The sequence below is a fragment of the Guyanagaster necrorhizus genome (assembly GCF_019112545.1).
Source record: "Guyanagaster necrorhizus MCA 3950 unplaced genomic scaffold BT62scaffold_8, whole genome shotgun sequence".
NCBI classification, from domain to species: Eukaryota; Fungi; Basidiomycota; class Agaricomycetes; order Agaricales; family Physalacriaceae; genus Guyanagaster; species Guyanagaster necrorhizus.
In genome coordinates, this window is record NW_025064887.1 from 369,782 (window position 1) to 384,216 (window position 14,435).

Genomic DNA, 14,435 nt, shown 5'->3' on the forward strand with positions numbered 1-14,435 from the left:
TCTCCCCACGACATTGACGAACAGAAATTCGAGGAAGGGCACATTGGATGAGCAAGGCCGATATGTGCCTTGGTTTTTTCTCAACTGCCGTTTTCCTTAGATAGGATGTGAAGAAAACATAGGATAGAGGCCGGTGAAACACGGACACGGGCAAAGACGAGGCTGGGCGTAGTATGTGGGCCCATTTGGTCCAAGATCGAGCAGGGTCCCACCGCCGTCCCTGCCTTCTTCTCCTCCGTCATTTCTCTGCCGTGCAAGCTCGCTGCAAATCTGTCTTCCACACCGTCGCCGGCTTTCCCTTTTCAGTCCCCGCGGCCGCCTCGCCATGCTGCGCGCCCCGACACGCCCCTCGTCACTGCACAGTCCAGGACAGTGAGCGCAGGCATGTCGCGAACGATCACTGGCACGACGGAGGATGTGACGCCGTGGGAGCTCTATCCAGCCCCAGGCGATGATGCCTCGTCTTGGACAGGCGCACCGTTGACGACGCCAGCAGCAGCACCCAGCGCTGCCAGGAGCACGGGTGGCAACTCTGTGAGTCGTTCCTAGAATGTCCAAGTTCTTTGCCCCACAATCGCCGCATATACAGCGTCATATCTTTCTTCATTATACTTAGTGTCCTTAGCATGAGTTTTCTGACTGAATTCTTTTGCCGTTACAGTCAAGACCTTCAAGTTCGTCCGGGCGCGTCTTCGCAGGCGGATTTGTTCACAGGCATAGATCTATTGGGAGCAAGACAGTCAAGCCACCGGTCGACATGGGGAACGCTACATCAGAATCCAAGTCCCATTATTCACTCTCATCAGATGCAGCGGCGCGTTCAGCCACCCTGCCTCATGTGCTCTCTGCTTCAGTCACTACCAAGCCTGCATCTTCTGTCCATCATGTAAACTTTCCCTTTTACATTCTTCCCTCCGAGGCCGCTCCCAGAAAACCTCGTCTTTCAGATAGGGAAAATAAATTCTCTACAGCAGATCGGACGGTCCTTGAGGAGCTTAGGCGAAGCATCAGCACACGAGATGCGCAGTTCGTTGTAAAAGGGGGTATCACAAAATCGTGGGGTGCGGATGGTGTCGGTTCAATTGGTGGGAGAAGACATCATCCATTCAATAGAGATCAGGTTCCCTATCCTCGGTGTTATGAAAAGGACATATTGGATTTGTGAGTTGACATTGCTCCTTTATTTCACTACGCTGATTGTATCTTCCAGAGATATATGGGAAACCTCGGTATGCTACCAGATATGCGAGAGCAATACTTGGCACGTCTTCGAGAAACCTCCATCCAAAGCCCTGGATATTGGGTGCGGTACGTGTATTTAATCCTCACTGCCGAATGGTCAACTGAGCCTGGTGTTAGGCACTGGCGCGTGGATACTTAATTGCGCCCGATCTTGGAAAGATTGCCATTTTGTTGGTACGCATGATTCACCCATTAAGGTTCGTTACAGACTGACCTTTAACGCATAGGACTGGACTGCGTCCCGCTTCATCCTGATCTTCAGAGGATTGGCTCCAGCGATCTTACGCAGCGCATTACATGGACTCAGGCCAATTTGTACGTGCTGTCTGTCAGTTGCTCGATGCATTATTGATATGATAAATGGTTTAGTCTGGAATCTTTGCCCTTCCCTAATGATGAATTTGATTATGTGTTAGTCTGCATTTTCTAGCTCTATCGGGGTAGTATTGATGCTTAAGACTTGTAGCCATATCAAGCGAATCGCCCTGGGTGTTCCAGAGGACAAGGTCAGTCCTAATCGTATTCCCAGCCCTCCCCCATCTTATCTTTCTCCCAGTGGGACAATCTTTTCGAAGAAATCGTCCGTGTAATGAAGCCGGGCGGTGCTTTTGAGGTAGGAAATTTTATGCAATCCAACCGCAGACATCCGACATTTCGCTACTAGATGATAGAGGAAGACCTGTTCTTCCCCGGTCACAGCCCAGATGAGGCTGACGATAATTGCGACCCTGGTTTAGAACCGCAGACATCTGAAGACCGACACCACCGACCATATTCGCGTAGGCTGTCTAGAAGCTCACTGCCTGCTCGAAGTCCAAGCGCAGACCGTTTTATGAGTAATGCTGCAGATCTAATGTTGTCAGGTGGTACCAAGGCAGAAGACCTATCCTCACTTTCGACGGCTTGCCCTAGTCTACTGGCAACGGCCAGTACAGGTGGTACAGGTCCCAACTCACCTATGACGCCTCCAAGCGCGTCTTTACCTCTTCCTCTTGTCCCTGTACCCGGCACAACCATTGCCGAAGATGACAGAGAGAAACGTGATACACTCTCCGGTACAATCATCCAAGTCACTGATTCCCATGGAACCCCCAAGTCCATCTCAATGTCGAATAAACCTTCTTCGATACGCTTTAAGCAGCGTCTGAATCGATCTCTGGAGAACCTATTGGATTCGAGTACTTTCAAATATATTCCGCAGAGCATGCAAACGGAGTCTTCCGTATCACTAAGTTCAACAGAAACTAATAGTCCAAGGTCTGGCACTCGAGCACTACGATCACCGGTAGGTCACCTCTATCAGCACCTACCTTTCTTTTCAACAACTCAGCAGACTAGCCGAAATATGGCGTCGAAGAGCAACGTCTCATCATTCTTAACGATGCCAGAGCTTAAAGCTCCCGCGAATCCCAGAGATCACCTGTTGCTACAGACCATATACAACGGAATGCAGGCATCGAGATTCATCAATCTTTCCCCACTCTCGTTATTGCCAAACCTGCTAGGAATCTATTTCAGAGGTATGTATTGTTCCTGTCATTCCAATCGGTACTTTGGCATCCATTAATGGTCAAATAGATGTGCGCACACACCCCCCAATCATGTTTGCTTTTCCGCCATTGGCAGCGAAGCAGGCTCAACATGAGGACCACGATTCCTGTTCGGAACATGAACATGACTCTGACCCAGATGAAGAAGCCCGTAATGCAATCAACCCCTTCCCCGCGCGACCGCCGCCCCCGCCAAGTGACCAAAGGCGGGGACGATCCGGCGCCACCAATAATGTCCTCGGTGAAGACCGATGGATTTCTGTTCAGAACTTACTCCATAAGACCTCGAAATATGTTTCTCTTGATAACTCTAAAACAGCTGGACTTACACCCCGTTCGGCAAAGTCGAAACCGATGAATAAAGCCCTATCATCAGATACACCCTCTGTACTTCCAAAAAAAATTCCGACAAATCGTCTGCCGAACACTAAGCTGCACATTGACTTGCGCACGCTGAATCTTCACGTCGCTTTACGAACTGCCGAGATTCTGGGGTGCTCCGAAGCGATGTGGGAGTGGGTATTGGAGTCTCAGCGCGAAGCACGTCGGAAAAGACGAGATTCAGATGCTGCTTCAAAGAAAAGGTCTAGGTCTGTCGATGCTATACGGCATTTGAGAGAAGCGACTGTCGAACAGGATCCGAATGATCCCAAAGCCATGATCGAAGACATGACACGAGAGGAATTTGAAGCGCTATTGGTTCGCTTTCATATGTGCGTTAATTTACCATTACTGAAGCCCGTTTCTCACTGCATGCTGTTTTAGGGATATGCAGGACCACATGGCTCTTGGCACCCAAATCGAACGGCGGTTCCATTGGATGTGTATCCCTGGGGCTGTTACCGCGGAACGCAAGAATTTCGACTCTGCGTGGGAGAAAAGGCTCCAGTGGGAGGAAGAGCAGAGGCTTTCAAACGTTCGAGTAACCAGGAATTCGGAGCAGGAGTCGCAGCTATTTGTGTCTCGGGGACAGGAAGATACTAACAGACCTAGTTCAATGCTGCGTTCGGTGTCACAAGGATCTGAATCGACGGCATCCTCGTGTAGTCCATCGACGATGACCGTGGGAAGGATTAGTCGGTCAATTGGTGTGTTTGTGGCTTGGAAATCTGCAGACGGATGTAAGGTGGTGCGTTGAGGCATGTTATCCTCGTTGTTCCTTGTCTTTCTCTGTATTTACGATCATCTATCTATCGTGCGTATCTGTACCAGGCATCAAGCATATTTTTATCCATGTAATCATATTTATGTATTACAGTTGTTATATGTGGATGGTTGGGCTGGAAGGCTTCCTGCAAGCAGCCCATTGCTTCGTGTCATACTAAGCATTAGTTTCATTTTTCGACCATTAACGACTTTCAATTTATGAACACGTTCGGTTGATTTAGTGATGACGTCCATGGTCACGTGACCAGGATTGCATTGATTGCGTACCTCTAGCGGACTTCCACGACTCGACCACGATCCGTATTTCTACTCTCTTTTCTGGGAATTTTTGTAGTTTCCAACCATGTTCATCGTTAACTGGTTCTTCGACATTCTTGCTCAACTTGGTATTGCTAGTTCCACTATCTCTGTGACGGCATGTTTATGCCTTGCGTCTAGGTTTGATGCACAAGAATGCCAAAATTCTTTTCCTTGGGTTGGATAACGCCGGAAAAACGGTATGTGCTTTGGCTGTCCAGTTCTCACATGCTTTGATCGTTCTGGGCGGGTAGACTTTGTTACACATGCTGAAAAACGACCGACTTGCTACCCTCCAACCTACGTTGCACCCGAGTTGGTACTGTTTTTGTCTGGCGTCGACATATTCTGAAAGCTCTTTTCAGCATCTGAGGAGCTCGCCATTGGAAACGTCAAGTTCACCACCCATGATCTAGGTGGGCATATGCAAGGTTGGCGCCAGCGTTATTGTACGGGGAAAATATTCTCACCAGAACCTAGCTCGTCGGCTCTGGCGCGACTACTTCCCAGAAGTGGACGGCATCATCTTCCTCGTCGACAGTGCCGATTTCGAACGTTTCTCAGAGGCCAAGGCTGAACTTGATGCCCTCCTTTCTATTGAAGAGCTCGCCAAGGTTCCTTTCCTCGTTCTCGGCAATAAGATTGACGCCCCTGGCGCCGTCAGTGAAGAAGAGTTGAGGCATCACCTAGGACTATATCAAACAACGGGCAAGGTGTGTAATCTAACCATGGTCTGCTGGGCAGTGCTCTTCTCACATCTCATGCAGGGCAAGGTTCCTCTTACTGATATTAGGCCTGTGGAACTGTTCATGTGTTCGGTTGTCCAGAGGCAGGGCTACGGAGAAGGTCGGTCTGCGCCGTTCTATTATCTTGCTGTAATTTGATCATCACACACTCTAGGTTTCCGATGGATTTCGCAATATGTGAGTCTTTATGAGTACAGTTTTCTGCGCTCCGTTCGTCTCACTTTTTTTTCTTGCCGTATAGATTTGAGGGCGGGAAAATATGTTGCTCTTCGGTTAGATTTTTTGTACCTTTGTTTACCGGAACCTTCGTAAATTACCCGAGATAGCTCTACACTGGCTCTGCCCATGTTGCCATTCCTGTAATGGCTATTATCCATATAATTCCATGTTTCTCTTCATTTCGCCATGTCCTCATTCTCTCCATTGTAATACGCGTCATTCTTATCGTCTACAGCGAGTGGCACGATGTTCGTTCCCTCGTCAAATACACCGACATCGATTACCGCGTTTTCAGTGACGCTGCGTCGTTTCTTTTACATCCTGGAGAGAAAAATATCGCTCAAGGTCCTTTGAAAAGCTGGATACAGCTTGGAGAGTATGTTGTTTCGCTGTCATGTCGCTGGCGATACTAAACGTGTCACTGTAGCCCGTATTCCCGAGAGACATACCGCTACACCCCGTTGCTCGCCCTTCTACTGGCTCCTAACGAATGGATCCATCCTTCCTTTGGGAAATATCTCTTCGCCGGGTGCGACATCGTTAATGGGTTTCTGATATACCGGCTCACCGCCGCGACACGCTATAGTGCTCTTCACTTGCTTAATCCAATGGTCTTTTCAATATCGACCAGAGGGTCCTCCGAGTCTGTCCTATCCCTCCTAGTGCTTCTCACGCTGTATGCTGCTATTACGGATCGCTGGAATGCAGCTGCAGTCATGCTCGGCGTCAGCACACACTGGAAGATCTACCCAGGGATATACGGTGTACCTTGTTTGGCCGTCCTTGCGAAGGGAAACTCAATTGTCAATTGGCGTGGGATCTCTTTTGGCCTCCTGAGCATCTCGACATTCGGAATCTTGGGTATAGGGTGTTATCTTGTGTGAGTAGGCTGCGTATGCTTTTGGAAAGACGCTGAACGTTGCATAGTTGGGGATACCCTTTCCTCTATGAATCATACCTGTATCACCTACACCGTATCGATCACCGACACAATTTCTCGCCTTATTTCTACCTGACGTATTTGACGTATCCTGTTGGGGATCCTGAGGACTCCCGAGGATTGTTCTCTCAAATTATTCGCTCCCCTTTGACAAGTTTCCTTCCTCAAATGACGCTTGTCATTGGGTCTGGCCTAGCATTTGGCCGCAGAAAAGATGATCTGGCGTTTGCGTGGTTTGTTCAAACAGCTGTATTCGTTATTTTCAACAAGGTCTGCACATCACAGGCATGTATCTTCCTCCGCGTTTAACCTCATGGGCTGACCGTGCGGTTTCAGTACTTCCTCTGGTACCTACTCCTTCTTCCTCTCCTCCTTCCTTCGATCGACATGTCGATACGTAAGGCCTCCACTTGTCTTGCCATCTGGGTTGGTGTTCAAGCCCTATGGCTCAGCGAAGCGTACAAGCTAGAGTTCTTGGGAAAAAATGTGTTTTGGGGGCTATGGCTACGAGGATTAGTGTATATTGTGGGAAATTGTTGGGTTCTTGCTGAGATCATGAACGGATACAAGACTCGGAGAAAAACCAGTTCTCTTTGCACATCGATAAGGTGTTAAGCCATTGCTTTCTCCATCAATGTTCATGCATCGTCAACTGCCATGTGCAACCAATTCCAACTGACCCTTCATCGAGACCCTTTGCGCTAATAAAATACATATTGTCCGTAAGATAGATCTATCGCTGTATGGTGAACAAAAGTTCTCGTAGAGAACTAAGTCCAATTTGTGGGTCGCTCTTCTCATCGTCTGCACCTTTCGTTGACTCTTTCACGGATGTGGCAATAAAGTGCACCTCAGCACCTTTCCAGTCGGAGAACCTGAATGTTGTAGCAGTGCCCGCACATTCAAGACCACCCAACTCTGTTTTCTCATCCTCGCCTAGGCCTTCAACTTCCAAGCCACCTGACTGAGAAGCCCGGCGCTTCTCTAGCTCCCTTTCAAGTACAGTCTTCACTCGATTGATGGCGAGGGCATCAGAGGAGGAATTGGCTGACCTGGCCACGTTCTTGAGTAGGTCGGTCTTGTGGGCGACAACGATCAGACTGGGTGTCTTTTGATGAGATGGTAAGTTGTTTATAGCGTCCATTATGATGTGAAGATGCCTAGAAGGAAGCTGAATATCTGCGACAGTGAAATAAGATGACAAGTGTGCTCACTCGGCAACGGCGGCCGCATTACGCGACACTGTGCTTGCATCGACGACGAAAGCGATAACAATTGTCCCCTTCATATGTTCTTTGAACTGGTCTCGCATCTTTGGATGACCAGGTATATCGACAATGACTACAGGATAGTTGAACGAAGGCGATTTAACGGATGAGGCGTTGGCCTGTAAAGATGTATGCGACGGTAGCAATTGGTCATATACAAGCTGCAGGGAGAAAGGTCAATATATTTATGAAACTTACAAGCAGGGCAGACCTTTGAAAATATCGCTGTTTTGCCACCATCAGAGGGGCCAACAAGGAGCACTACATTTCCGCGACGTTTTACAATTGAAACGATTACGACTAGACGATAAACGTCTGAGTAAAAAAGTCTGGGGGAATGTTTATACGCACCAACGACGAAAAATACAAAGATCGCAATGAGTATTTTTTCCAGAACCGCCAGACTATTCATGATGGAGGGACAGAAGGGAATTATTTGGCTACCGTGGCGTAGCCTAATAGAGGCCTTCTTGATCGATTCTGCAAATTTTGGAGGATCGCGTCTTGCCCGCTTACCCTCATCTGAAAGTCGCGATGGCCGCCACCTACGATACCCAGCCGCCTCGCAAGAAAATTCGCAGAAATGCCTCTTCAATCTCTGTGCAAAAACGACGAGCCGAACCTCGTCTGTTCGTTCCCTTTCGGGCCCTCGGTCTCGTCACCAACCATATTCCTTTTGTTCTACAGACTCGGTCGTATAAGGGTGCTACTGATGGGCCACGAGTGCACATTCTGACGTGCCTTGGAAAATCTTGGGCTCTGTGGGAAGGTGGAAAGATGACCTTACTTTTCGTTGGTACGAATGGAATACGCATATCCATGGAAAGCTGCTTACAGACAATGTAAAGGCCCGGACACGGTTGATCCAATATCTTCCTTGACGATGGATGGGGACGCTGTCTGGGCTGCTGCTGGTCCCCACATCTTCAAGTATGTCCGGGGCAAAGAGGTAAGTCGCGCAAAAGGAAGCATTCTCCCAATTTCATTACTTCTCAGGTCTTTCGAATATCAAGTCCATTGGGTTCCTCCCTGTCATATATTACGATTTTTGGAACTCTCATTCTGGCATTGGACGAGAGGGGAGAACGAATGTTTGTGTGGGATACATCAGATGGAGGTGATTATTCTGCCTACTGATATACATGCTTTGCTAAATACCCTCATCAGATCTACAAGCTAGAGTCCAGTTTGATGCAGATTTTACCGCAACATCCATCCTACATCCCGCTACATATCTCAACAAAGTGCTCGTATCTAGCAGTCAAGGAAGTATACAACTATGGAATATTCGCTCGCAGTGAGTTTAAAGGAATATATTCTACAAACCGGGCTCATCCCGTCTTTGTAGTACCTGCGTTCATAGATTTTCCCCGGAAAATCTTTTATCGATAGGTTCGGCACCTTCGCCGGCCACCTTGCGCGGCACATCCATAACCGCATTGGTACAGTCTCCAGCGATTGATGTCGTTGGAATCGGTTTTACTTCCGGAGAAATTTCTGTCTATGACGTTCGTACGGACGAACGTCTGATGCGGATGTTCATGGATGGCGATAGCATAAGAGCTCTGGGTTTTAGAAATGGTGAGCAGGACATTCATTCTCTCCCTAAGCCGAAGTCTAAACCTCGATATTATAGATGGGGAACCTATTCTCGCCTCTGCTTCATCTGCAGGCCATATTGCTTTATGGGATCTTAATTCTGGTGGTCGGTTGTTGCATATGATGCGCGGTGCACATGATGGCGCTATAAGCGCTCTGGAATGGATTCCTGGACAGCCAGTCCTAGTCAGTTCTGGAGAAGACAACAGTGTCAAAGTAATTTGCTCCTCTAGTATAGGATATCACCACTGATATCATTCCATCTAGCAATGGCTATTCGATTCCCCCGCAGCAGCACCCCGCTTACTCAAGTTCCGCTCCGGCCACAACGCCCCTCCTCATCTCATCCGATATTATGGTGATGATGGAAAGCAGCTTCTGACGACTTCAAGGGATCGCAGTCTAAGATGTACATCGGTAGTACGCGATTCGCGGTCATTTGAACTTTCGCAGGGTTTGTCAACTTTTCTTTCATTCAGATAATTGGATTAATTAGTCAACTTCATCAGGATCCCTTGCTAAGAAGGCTACTACTTTGTCAATACCGTTAGCTTCTCTGAAGTTTCCGGCTATCACCTCTTTGTCGTATTCGTCAGCTCGAGCGAAAGATTGGGATGATATTCTCACCGCGCATACTGACGAGTCTGTTGCGCGGTCTTGGACAATGCAAAGTAAAAAAGTGGGTAAGTATACTTTCGGTTTCACGGAGCCTGTTAAGGGTAAAGGCAAGGGAAAAGCTATTGGCTCGGTCAAGGTTTGTCAATACTTTACCTCATACTTAGATTTGTCTTAGCCATCCTGCCTTACAGGCTGTTTGTGTCACGGCATGCGGAAATTTCGGTTTGGCAGGCTCATCGATAGGTGATGTTCATCTGTGGAACCTTCAATCGGGTATACGACGCAAGACCTTCGACGTTGGACCGTGTCCTGCAGACGTCGCGAGTAGATTAGGAACCGCAGGCAAGAAAGGGAACGAACGTACCATTACTGGGATTGCTACGGACGCTCTGAATAGAACCGTCATCGTAAGCACGTTGGATGGAACCATCAATGTGCGTATTTCCTGTCTTTACAATGGTAGAACTAACATCGTCGTAATTTAGTTCTTCGATTTCCACACTGCCCAGTTGGAGCGCACTGCGATTGTTTCTTCACCCATTGTGTCTATGACGTTGCATCGGGGCAACGGGCTACTGGCAGTCATATGCGACGATATGATAATCCGCATCCTCGACATTGAAACTAAGAAAGTCGTCCGAGAATTGGGAGGATTTAGAGGACGAATACTCGATATTGTATGAAGCTGGTTCATCCTTCTCTCGAATTAGTGCTCATGAATCTTTCAAGGCGTTTTCCCCCGATTCAAGATGGTTAATTGCCAGTTCCTTGGATTCCATCATCCGAACATATGATGTCCCGACCGGTAGGCTGATCGATGCCTTCAGGACACCCAGCGTAGCCACCAGTGTTTCGTTCTCACCTACAAATGACTTCCTCGCAACGTCACATGTTGATAGTGTTGGCATTTATCTCTGGTGAACCTCTTCAAATCCTTGAGTAATTGCATCAATCTGATCGACCTTTGACAGGGCGAACCGTGCACAGTATGACGATGTCTCCTTCCAGACCGTCAATGACGACGATCTGGCCGACACGGCACTTCCTTCAATGCAAGGAACCTCGGAGGATGAAGGTGGGTCAACATAATCAACACTCCGATCGTTTTAACGTTCCTTACTCTCAGTGCTTGACTCTCTATCACCATTATCTGCACAAAAAGAAAGTACCGATGTTTTCATTACTGCTCCTCAACTGGATGGGGAGCTTATAACGCTGACACTACTTCCCCGTTCTCGATGGCAAACGCTACTCAACCTAGAAGTGATACAGGTGCGCCTTTCTAGGTTGGATACAACGTTCTTTTTGACACCCCTCTCTAGCATCGTAATAAACCAATAGAGCCTCCTAAACCCCCCGAAAAGGCGCCCTTCTTTTTGCCCACCCTTCCAGGTGTGGAGACGCGATTTGATGTCAAGACCGCCGAAAAAGAAACTTCGAAAAAGTCGACGCGAAGATTGGAGAACGCTGCAGGCCATTCACAGAGTCAGTTCCATAGACAAATGATTTCCGAATCTCGGGAAGGGGATTGTAGGTTACTACATCCGTTTCGCAACGCTATCTGACCTTTTCAAAATAGACGAGACATTTTTCAACTTGATAAAATCCTTATCGCCCGCTGCCTTGGACTTGGAAATTCGCACGCTCATCTCCCTTGATAGTCTTCAGCTCTTCATTCACTCCCTGAGGCAACGACTATTTTCGCATAACGACTTTGAAGCCATCCAAGCTCTCCAAAATGTTTTCCTGCGTATCCATGGGGATGTGCTGATTGAAAATTCTGAGCTCCAATCAGATATGATGAAGCTTCTGGAAGTACAACGGAAGGAAAGCGAGAGAGTTCTGGAATTGATTGCTTCGTCATTGGGAACCTTGGGATTTATTAGGGAGCGATCATAGTGTTTAAGGGAGTGTAGATACCGTACACCTATGAGAACATATAGTCCTGCATACTTCTTTTATGGCAAAGCGAATGAAAAGTACCCAATCGTGGCCTAACTTCGAGCCCAAGTAACGATATTCTGAAATTAGCCGACGTCCTAGCAACTGCGTCTGTTCAATGACGACTGGGCCCACCTCGAAATGGTTAAATGTGTGTATATTGAACTGTCCAACGATCTTTGTCATGACTCTATAGACTTATGCCAGCTCAATGTAGCGTTCCACTATGGTCAAATCAATTAGAATGTTGTACGTCAGCTGTATAGGACAATAAACTCACCCTCCCAATCAGTAACAGCTTCGTTCCACAACTTGACCTCGTGTTCTCGCGTTCCTCCGTAATGCTCAACGAAAACATCACCTAGCATTCCTGACTCCCTGGCGATGCTTTCTGGCTTCATCATCCGTGTCGTCGCAGCCTCCAGTGATATCGGAAGCATCTTCACCTAATAAAGGAGTCAAGACCCTAGGAGGAAGCAAATCCGACGCCGTACGGCTTACCTTCCCGTTCTTCTTATCCTCAGGCGTAAAGTGACTGATGGGCGGTGTTGTAAGCTTGAGGTTCTTCTCGATGCCTCTCAGACCGAGGAGGAAAACTGCGCTCAAGGCAAAATATGGATTCATATCAGCCCCAGGTATACGGACTTCAAACCTCGTTGCTGAGGGAGGAACTGAAGGTGGTGACAGGATACGGATGGATGCTGCACGGGAATCGTAGCCGTATGTAACGGCGTTCGGTGCCCAGAATGCTTCGCCGCCTACTAGACGCTTGTAGCCGTTGATAGTGGGGACCAACTGTAAAAGAAGTGAGAAGAGCAATAGTAATTTGGAGGTCGGTTACTTGCCAAAGGCATGACTAGCACGGTGCCTGTCAGTACTCATGAAACGATTGAAAATAAATGATAGTAAACTGACTATCAGCAACGCCGTCAAGAATACCGGCCAGGAAGTGCTCAGCTGCTTCGCTTATGTACTTGGTATCCTCGAAGGCAGCTCCCTCACGTCCTGTAGCAACGTCAGATCTGGGAAGCGCGAATATATTCTGACCCTGGTTGTTCCGTAGAGAGATATGAATATGGCTATAAGTGCCGTTAAATGGCGGGAGTGCGATAAATGCAGAGAATTCATACCCGCTACAGCCTGGAAGCTGCATGTAAGGTCAGCCACGGACTTCATTGAAACACCGAGATGACTGACGTTACTCCAAGGCTTGGCCATGAAGCTTGGAATGACTCCTCGCTGCATACCAATACTTTTCGCTAGATACTTGAATAATATTGCGTTGTCAGCCATTCGGAGAGCAGTGGTGTAAGCCAAGGCGGTCTCCAGGACGCCAGGACCGGTTTCGGTGTCTATCACATATTTACTTCAGGAAACATGACATGCAGTGGGAGAACTTACGGTGCCCTTCAATATCAACGCCAAATTGGGTGCCCAAGTTGAAAATATCGTGAAAATAATCGTTATTCAGTTGGGTACGCAGAAGGGAGTACCCATGCACTTAATGTATATGAATCTGGAGAGAATCGAAGTCTTGGCAAGACAGCTTACTTCCTGGTGTCAGCGGTTTCAAGCCATGGTATTTTTTCTCTGCTAATGACCCTGGTGTTTCTATGGGCGGTGTATAAGAATAATGTTGGTCTTAGTCGCACAACTAGCCTTTGAAGTTGAAGAACTAATAGAAACATATGTCAGTTCACATCCACGAATGAGGGAACGCCTAACCTCGTACTCGACGCCAGCAAAACATTCGAAGCCTAGTGATGCCGCCCGCTCAGTCGTGATCTTCAAAATACCTCTTGGGTCAACTACGAGTGGTTCTTTTGTGTCGGGATCCAAAAAAGACACCAAGAAGAAGGGCACATTGTCTTCCCAGGGGATGCGACGGTACGTGGAGAGATCGATACGTGCTAGGATGTCCCGGTAACCATTGGCCTTGTTCGATATTAGTAGCTCTCGTGAATAGACAGTGTCGTGCATGTCCCAGCCACTGCAGGCACCGTTGAGTTTGCGAGACCCGAAGGACGTGTTCAACTTACAATATGACGCTGCAAAAGCCAAATCCGTCCGACGATGCTGCACTGATAAATTTATCTCTGCTCTAGGGGACATTCAGCGCGCGCCTCGGCAAAGTAGGACAGAAATTGCACCATGAACTTGCCACGAAGGACGCCGTCAACTGTTAGACGCGTCAAAGTTCATTAAAGTTGCAACAAGCAAATTCCTACCGTCGATTCCTTGATAACATTAAACCCGATGCCAACTCGTATCTTATCCAGTACTCACCAGCAACCTTGACTTTGATATCATCCTTCAAAATATGCTGGAGTTCCTCCATAGTCTTGGGTGCACAAGCAGTTGCAGACATGATGGCCGGGAGTGAAAGAGAGTAATTGCGCTTAGGGCAAACATGATCGTCTCTTATCAACCTCTCTGACGAACTTCCATGTGCGCGAGCACTCCGCCGCGGCGACGATGACCAAGCTTCCAGCTATATCACTTGCACTCGGGTGCCTGCTGCAGAGGCGAACAAGGGCCAGGCTTATTCGTTGCACCGACGATATCTATCTGTCCTCAAGGTTTCGTTCCCAAGGAAGAGAGCTGGACAAAGCGTGACTTCGTACCCAGGCTCATTCACGATAACGCACTAGAAGGATTTGGCCTCGACGCTGGCCCTTGATGAAATACTGGGATACCGTACTAGCGATACGGCAAGTTTCGTTGCATGAGGTTATCGCGGCGCCGTCACTATGGGGAATGCTACATTTGTAGGATTCGACTGTCTTGACCGCGGTCTACGCTTGGATTGCAGCTTGTGATATTCGTTCACAGATACTACTCTATTGCT

General features: G+C 48.0%; 6 protein-coding genes across 6 annotated transcripts; 4 read left to right on the forward strand and 2 right to left on the reverse strand.

Moving 5' to 3' along the window:
* The first annotated feature begins 82 nt into the window (after window positions 1-82).
* Window positions 83-4,023, forward strand: BT62DRAFT_747189 (uncharacterized protein). The gene is made up of 12 exons (XM_043182133.1): window positions 83-534; window positions 662-1,161; window positions 1,211-1,308; window positions 1,360-1,416; window positions 1,470-1,557; window positions 1,612-1,653; window positions 1,709-1,748; window positions 1,799-1,855; window positions 1,907-2,527; window positions 2,576-2,762; window positions 2,821-3,921; window positions 4,005-4,023. Exons 1-11 carry the CDS (start codon window positions 385-387, stop codon window positions 3,555-3,557), a joined length of 2,577 nt encoding a protein of 858 aa, XP_043041487.1. The 5' UTR covers window positions 83-384; the 3' UTR covers window positions 3,558-3,921; window positions 4,005-4,023.
* A 279-nt stretch (window positions 4,024-4,302) lies between these two features.
* Window positions 4,303-5,314, forward strand: BT62DRAFT_890086 (Arf-domain-containing protein; the record flags this gene model as incomplete). The annotated part of the gene is made up of 7 exons (XM_043183013.1): window positions 4,303-4,345; window positions 4,398-4,456; window positions 4,511-4,571; window positions 4,622-4,687; window positions 4,737-4,969; window positions 5,024-5,102; window positions 5,157-5,314. 7 exons carry the CDS (start codon window positions 4,303-4,305, stop codon window positions 5,312-5,314), a joined length of 699 nt encoding a protein of 232 aa, XP_043041488.1.
* BT62DRAFT_747251 (glycosyltransferase family 50 protein) lies at window positions 5,285-6,835 on the forward strand. Its single transcript, XM_043182134.1, has 4 exons — window positions 5,285-5,597; window positions 5,649-6,101; window positions 6,149-6,446; window positions 6,498-6,835. The coding sequence occupies exons 1-4, from the start codon at window positions 5,365-5,367 to the stop codon at window positions 6,774-6,776; spliced, it is 1,263 nt and encodes a 420-aa protein (XP_043041489.1). The 5' UTR covers window positions 5,285-5,364; the 3' UTR covers window positions 6,777-6,835.
* Window positions 6,836-8,050, reverse strand: BT62DRAFT_747336 (uncharacterized protein). Its single transcript, XM_043182135.1, has 5 exons — window positions 7,781-8,050; window positions 7,641-7,729; window positions 7,376-7,590; window positions 7,214-7,321; window positions 6,836-7,153 (listed from the first exon to the last, which is right to left on the reverse strand). The coding sequence occupies exons 1-5, from the start codon at window positions 7,839-7,841 to the stop codon at window positions 6,895-6,897; spliced, it is 732 nt and encodes a 243-aa protein (XP_043041490.1). The 5' UTR covers window positions 7,842-8,050; the 3' UTR covers window positions 6,836-6,894.
* BT62DRAFT_965746 (Utp21-domain-containing protein) lies at window positions 7,898-11,658 on the forward strand. The gene is made up of 15 exons (XM_043188786.1): window positions 7,898-8,225; window positions 8,278-8,378; window positions 8,426-8,546; window positions 8,597-8,726; window positions 8,778-9,010; window positions 9,066-9,244; window positions 9,296-9,482; window positions 9,538-9,782; window positions 9,838-10,080; window positions 10,132-10,323; window positions 10,376-10,563; window positions 10,618-10,721; window positions 10,773-10,918; window positions 10,969-11,176; window positions 11,226-11,658. The coding sequence occupies exons 1-15, from the start codon at window positions 7,964-7,966 to the stop codon at window positions 11,543-11,545; spliced, it is 2,859 nt and encodes a 952-aa protein (XP_043041491.1). The 5' UTR covers window positions 7,898-7,963; the 3' UTR covers window positions 11,546-11,658.
* Window positions 11,659-11,785: 127 nt separating this feature from the next.
* BT62DRAFT_891222 (glutamine synthetase/guanido kinase) lies at window positions 11,786-13,955 on the reverse strand (the record flags this gene model as incomplete). The annotated part of the gene is made up of 13 exons (XM_043183061.1): window positions 11,786-11,811; window positions 11,868-12,033; window positions 12,089-12,382; window positions 12,445-12,455; window positions 12,503-12,666; window positions 12,718-12,734; window positions 12,785-12,939; window positions 12,989-13,087; window positions 13,139-13,198; window positions 13,306-13,577; window positions 13,627-13,688; window positions 13,738-13,766; window positions 13,874-13,955. 13 exons carry the CDS (start codon window positions 13,953-13,955, stop codon window positions 11,786-11,788), a joined length of 1,437 nt encoding a protein of 478 aa, XP_043041492.1.
* Window positions 13,956-14,435: the final 480 nt, after the last annotated feature.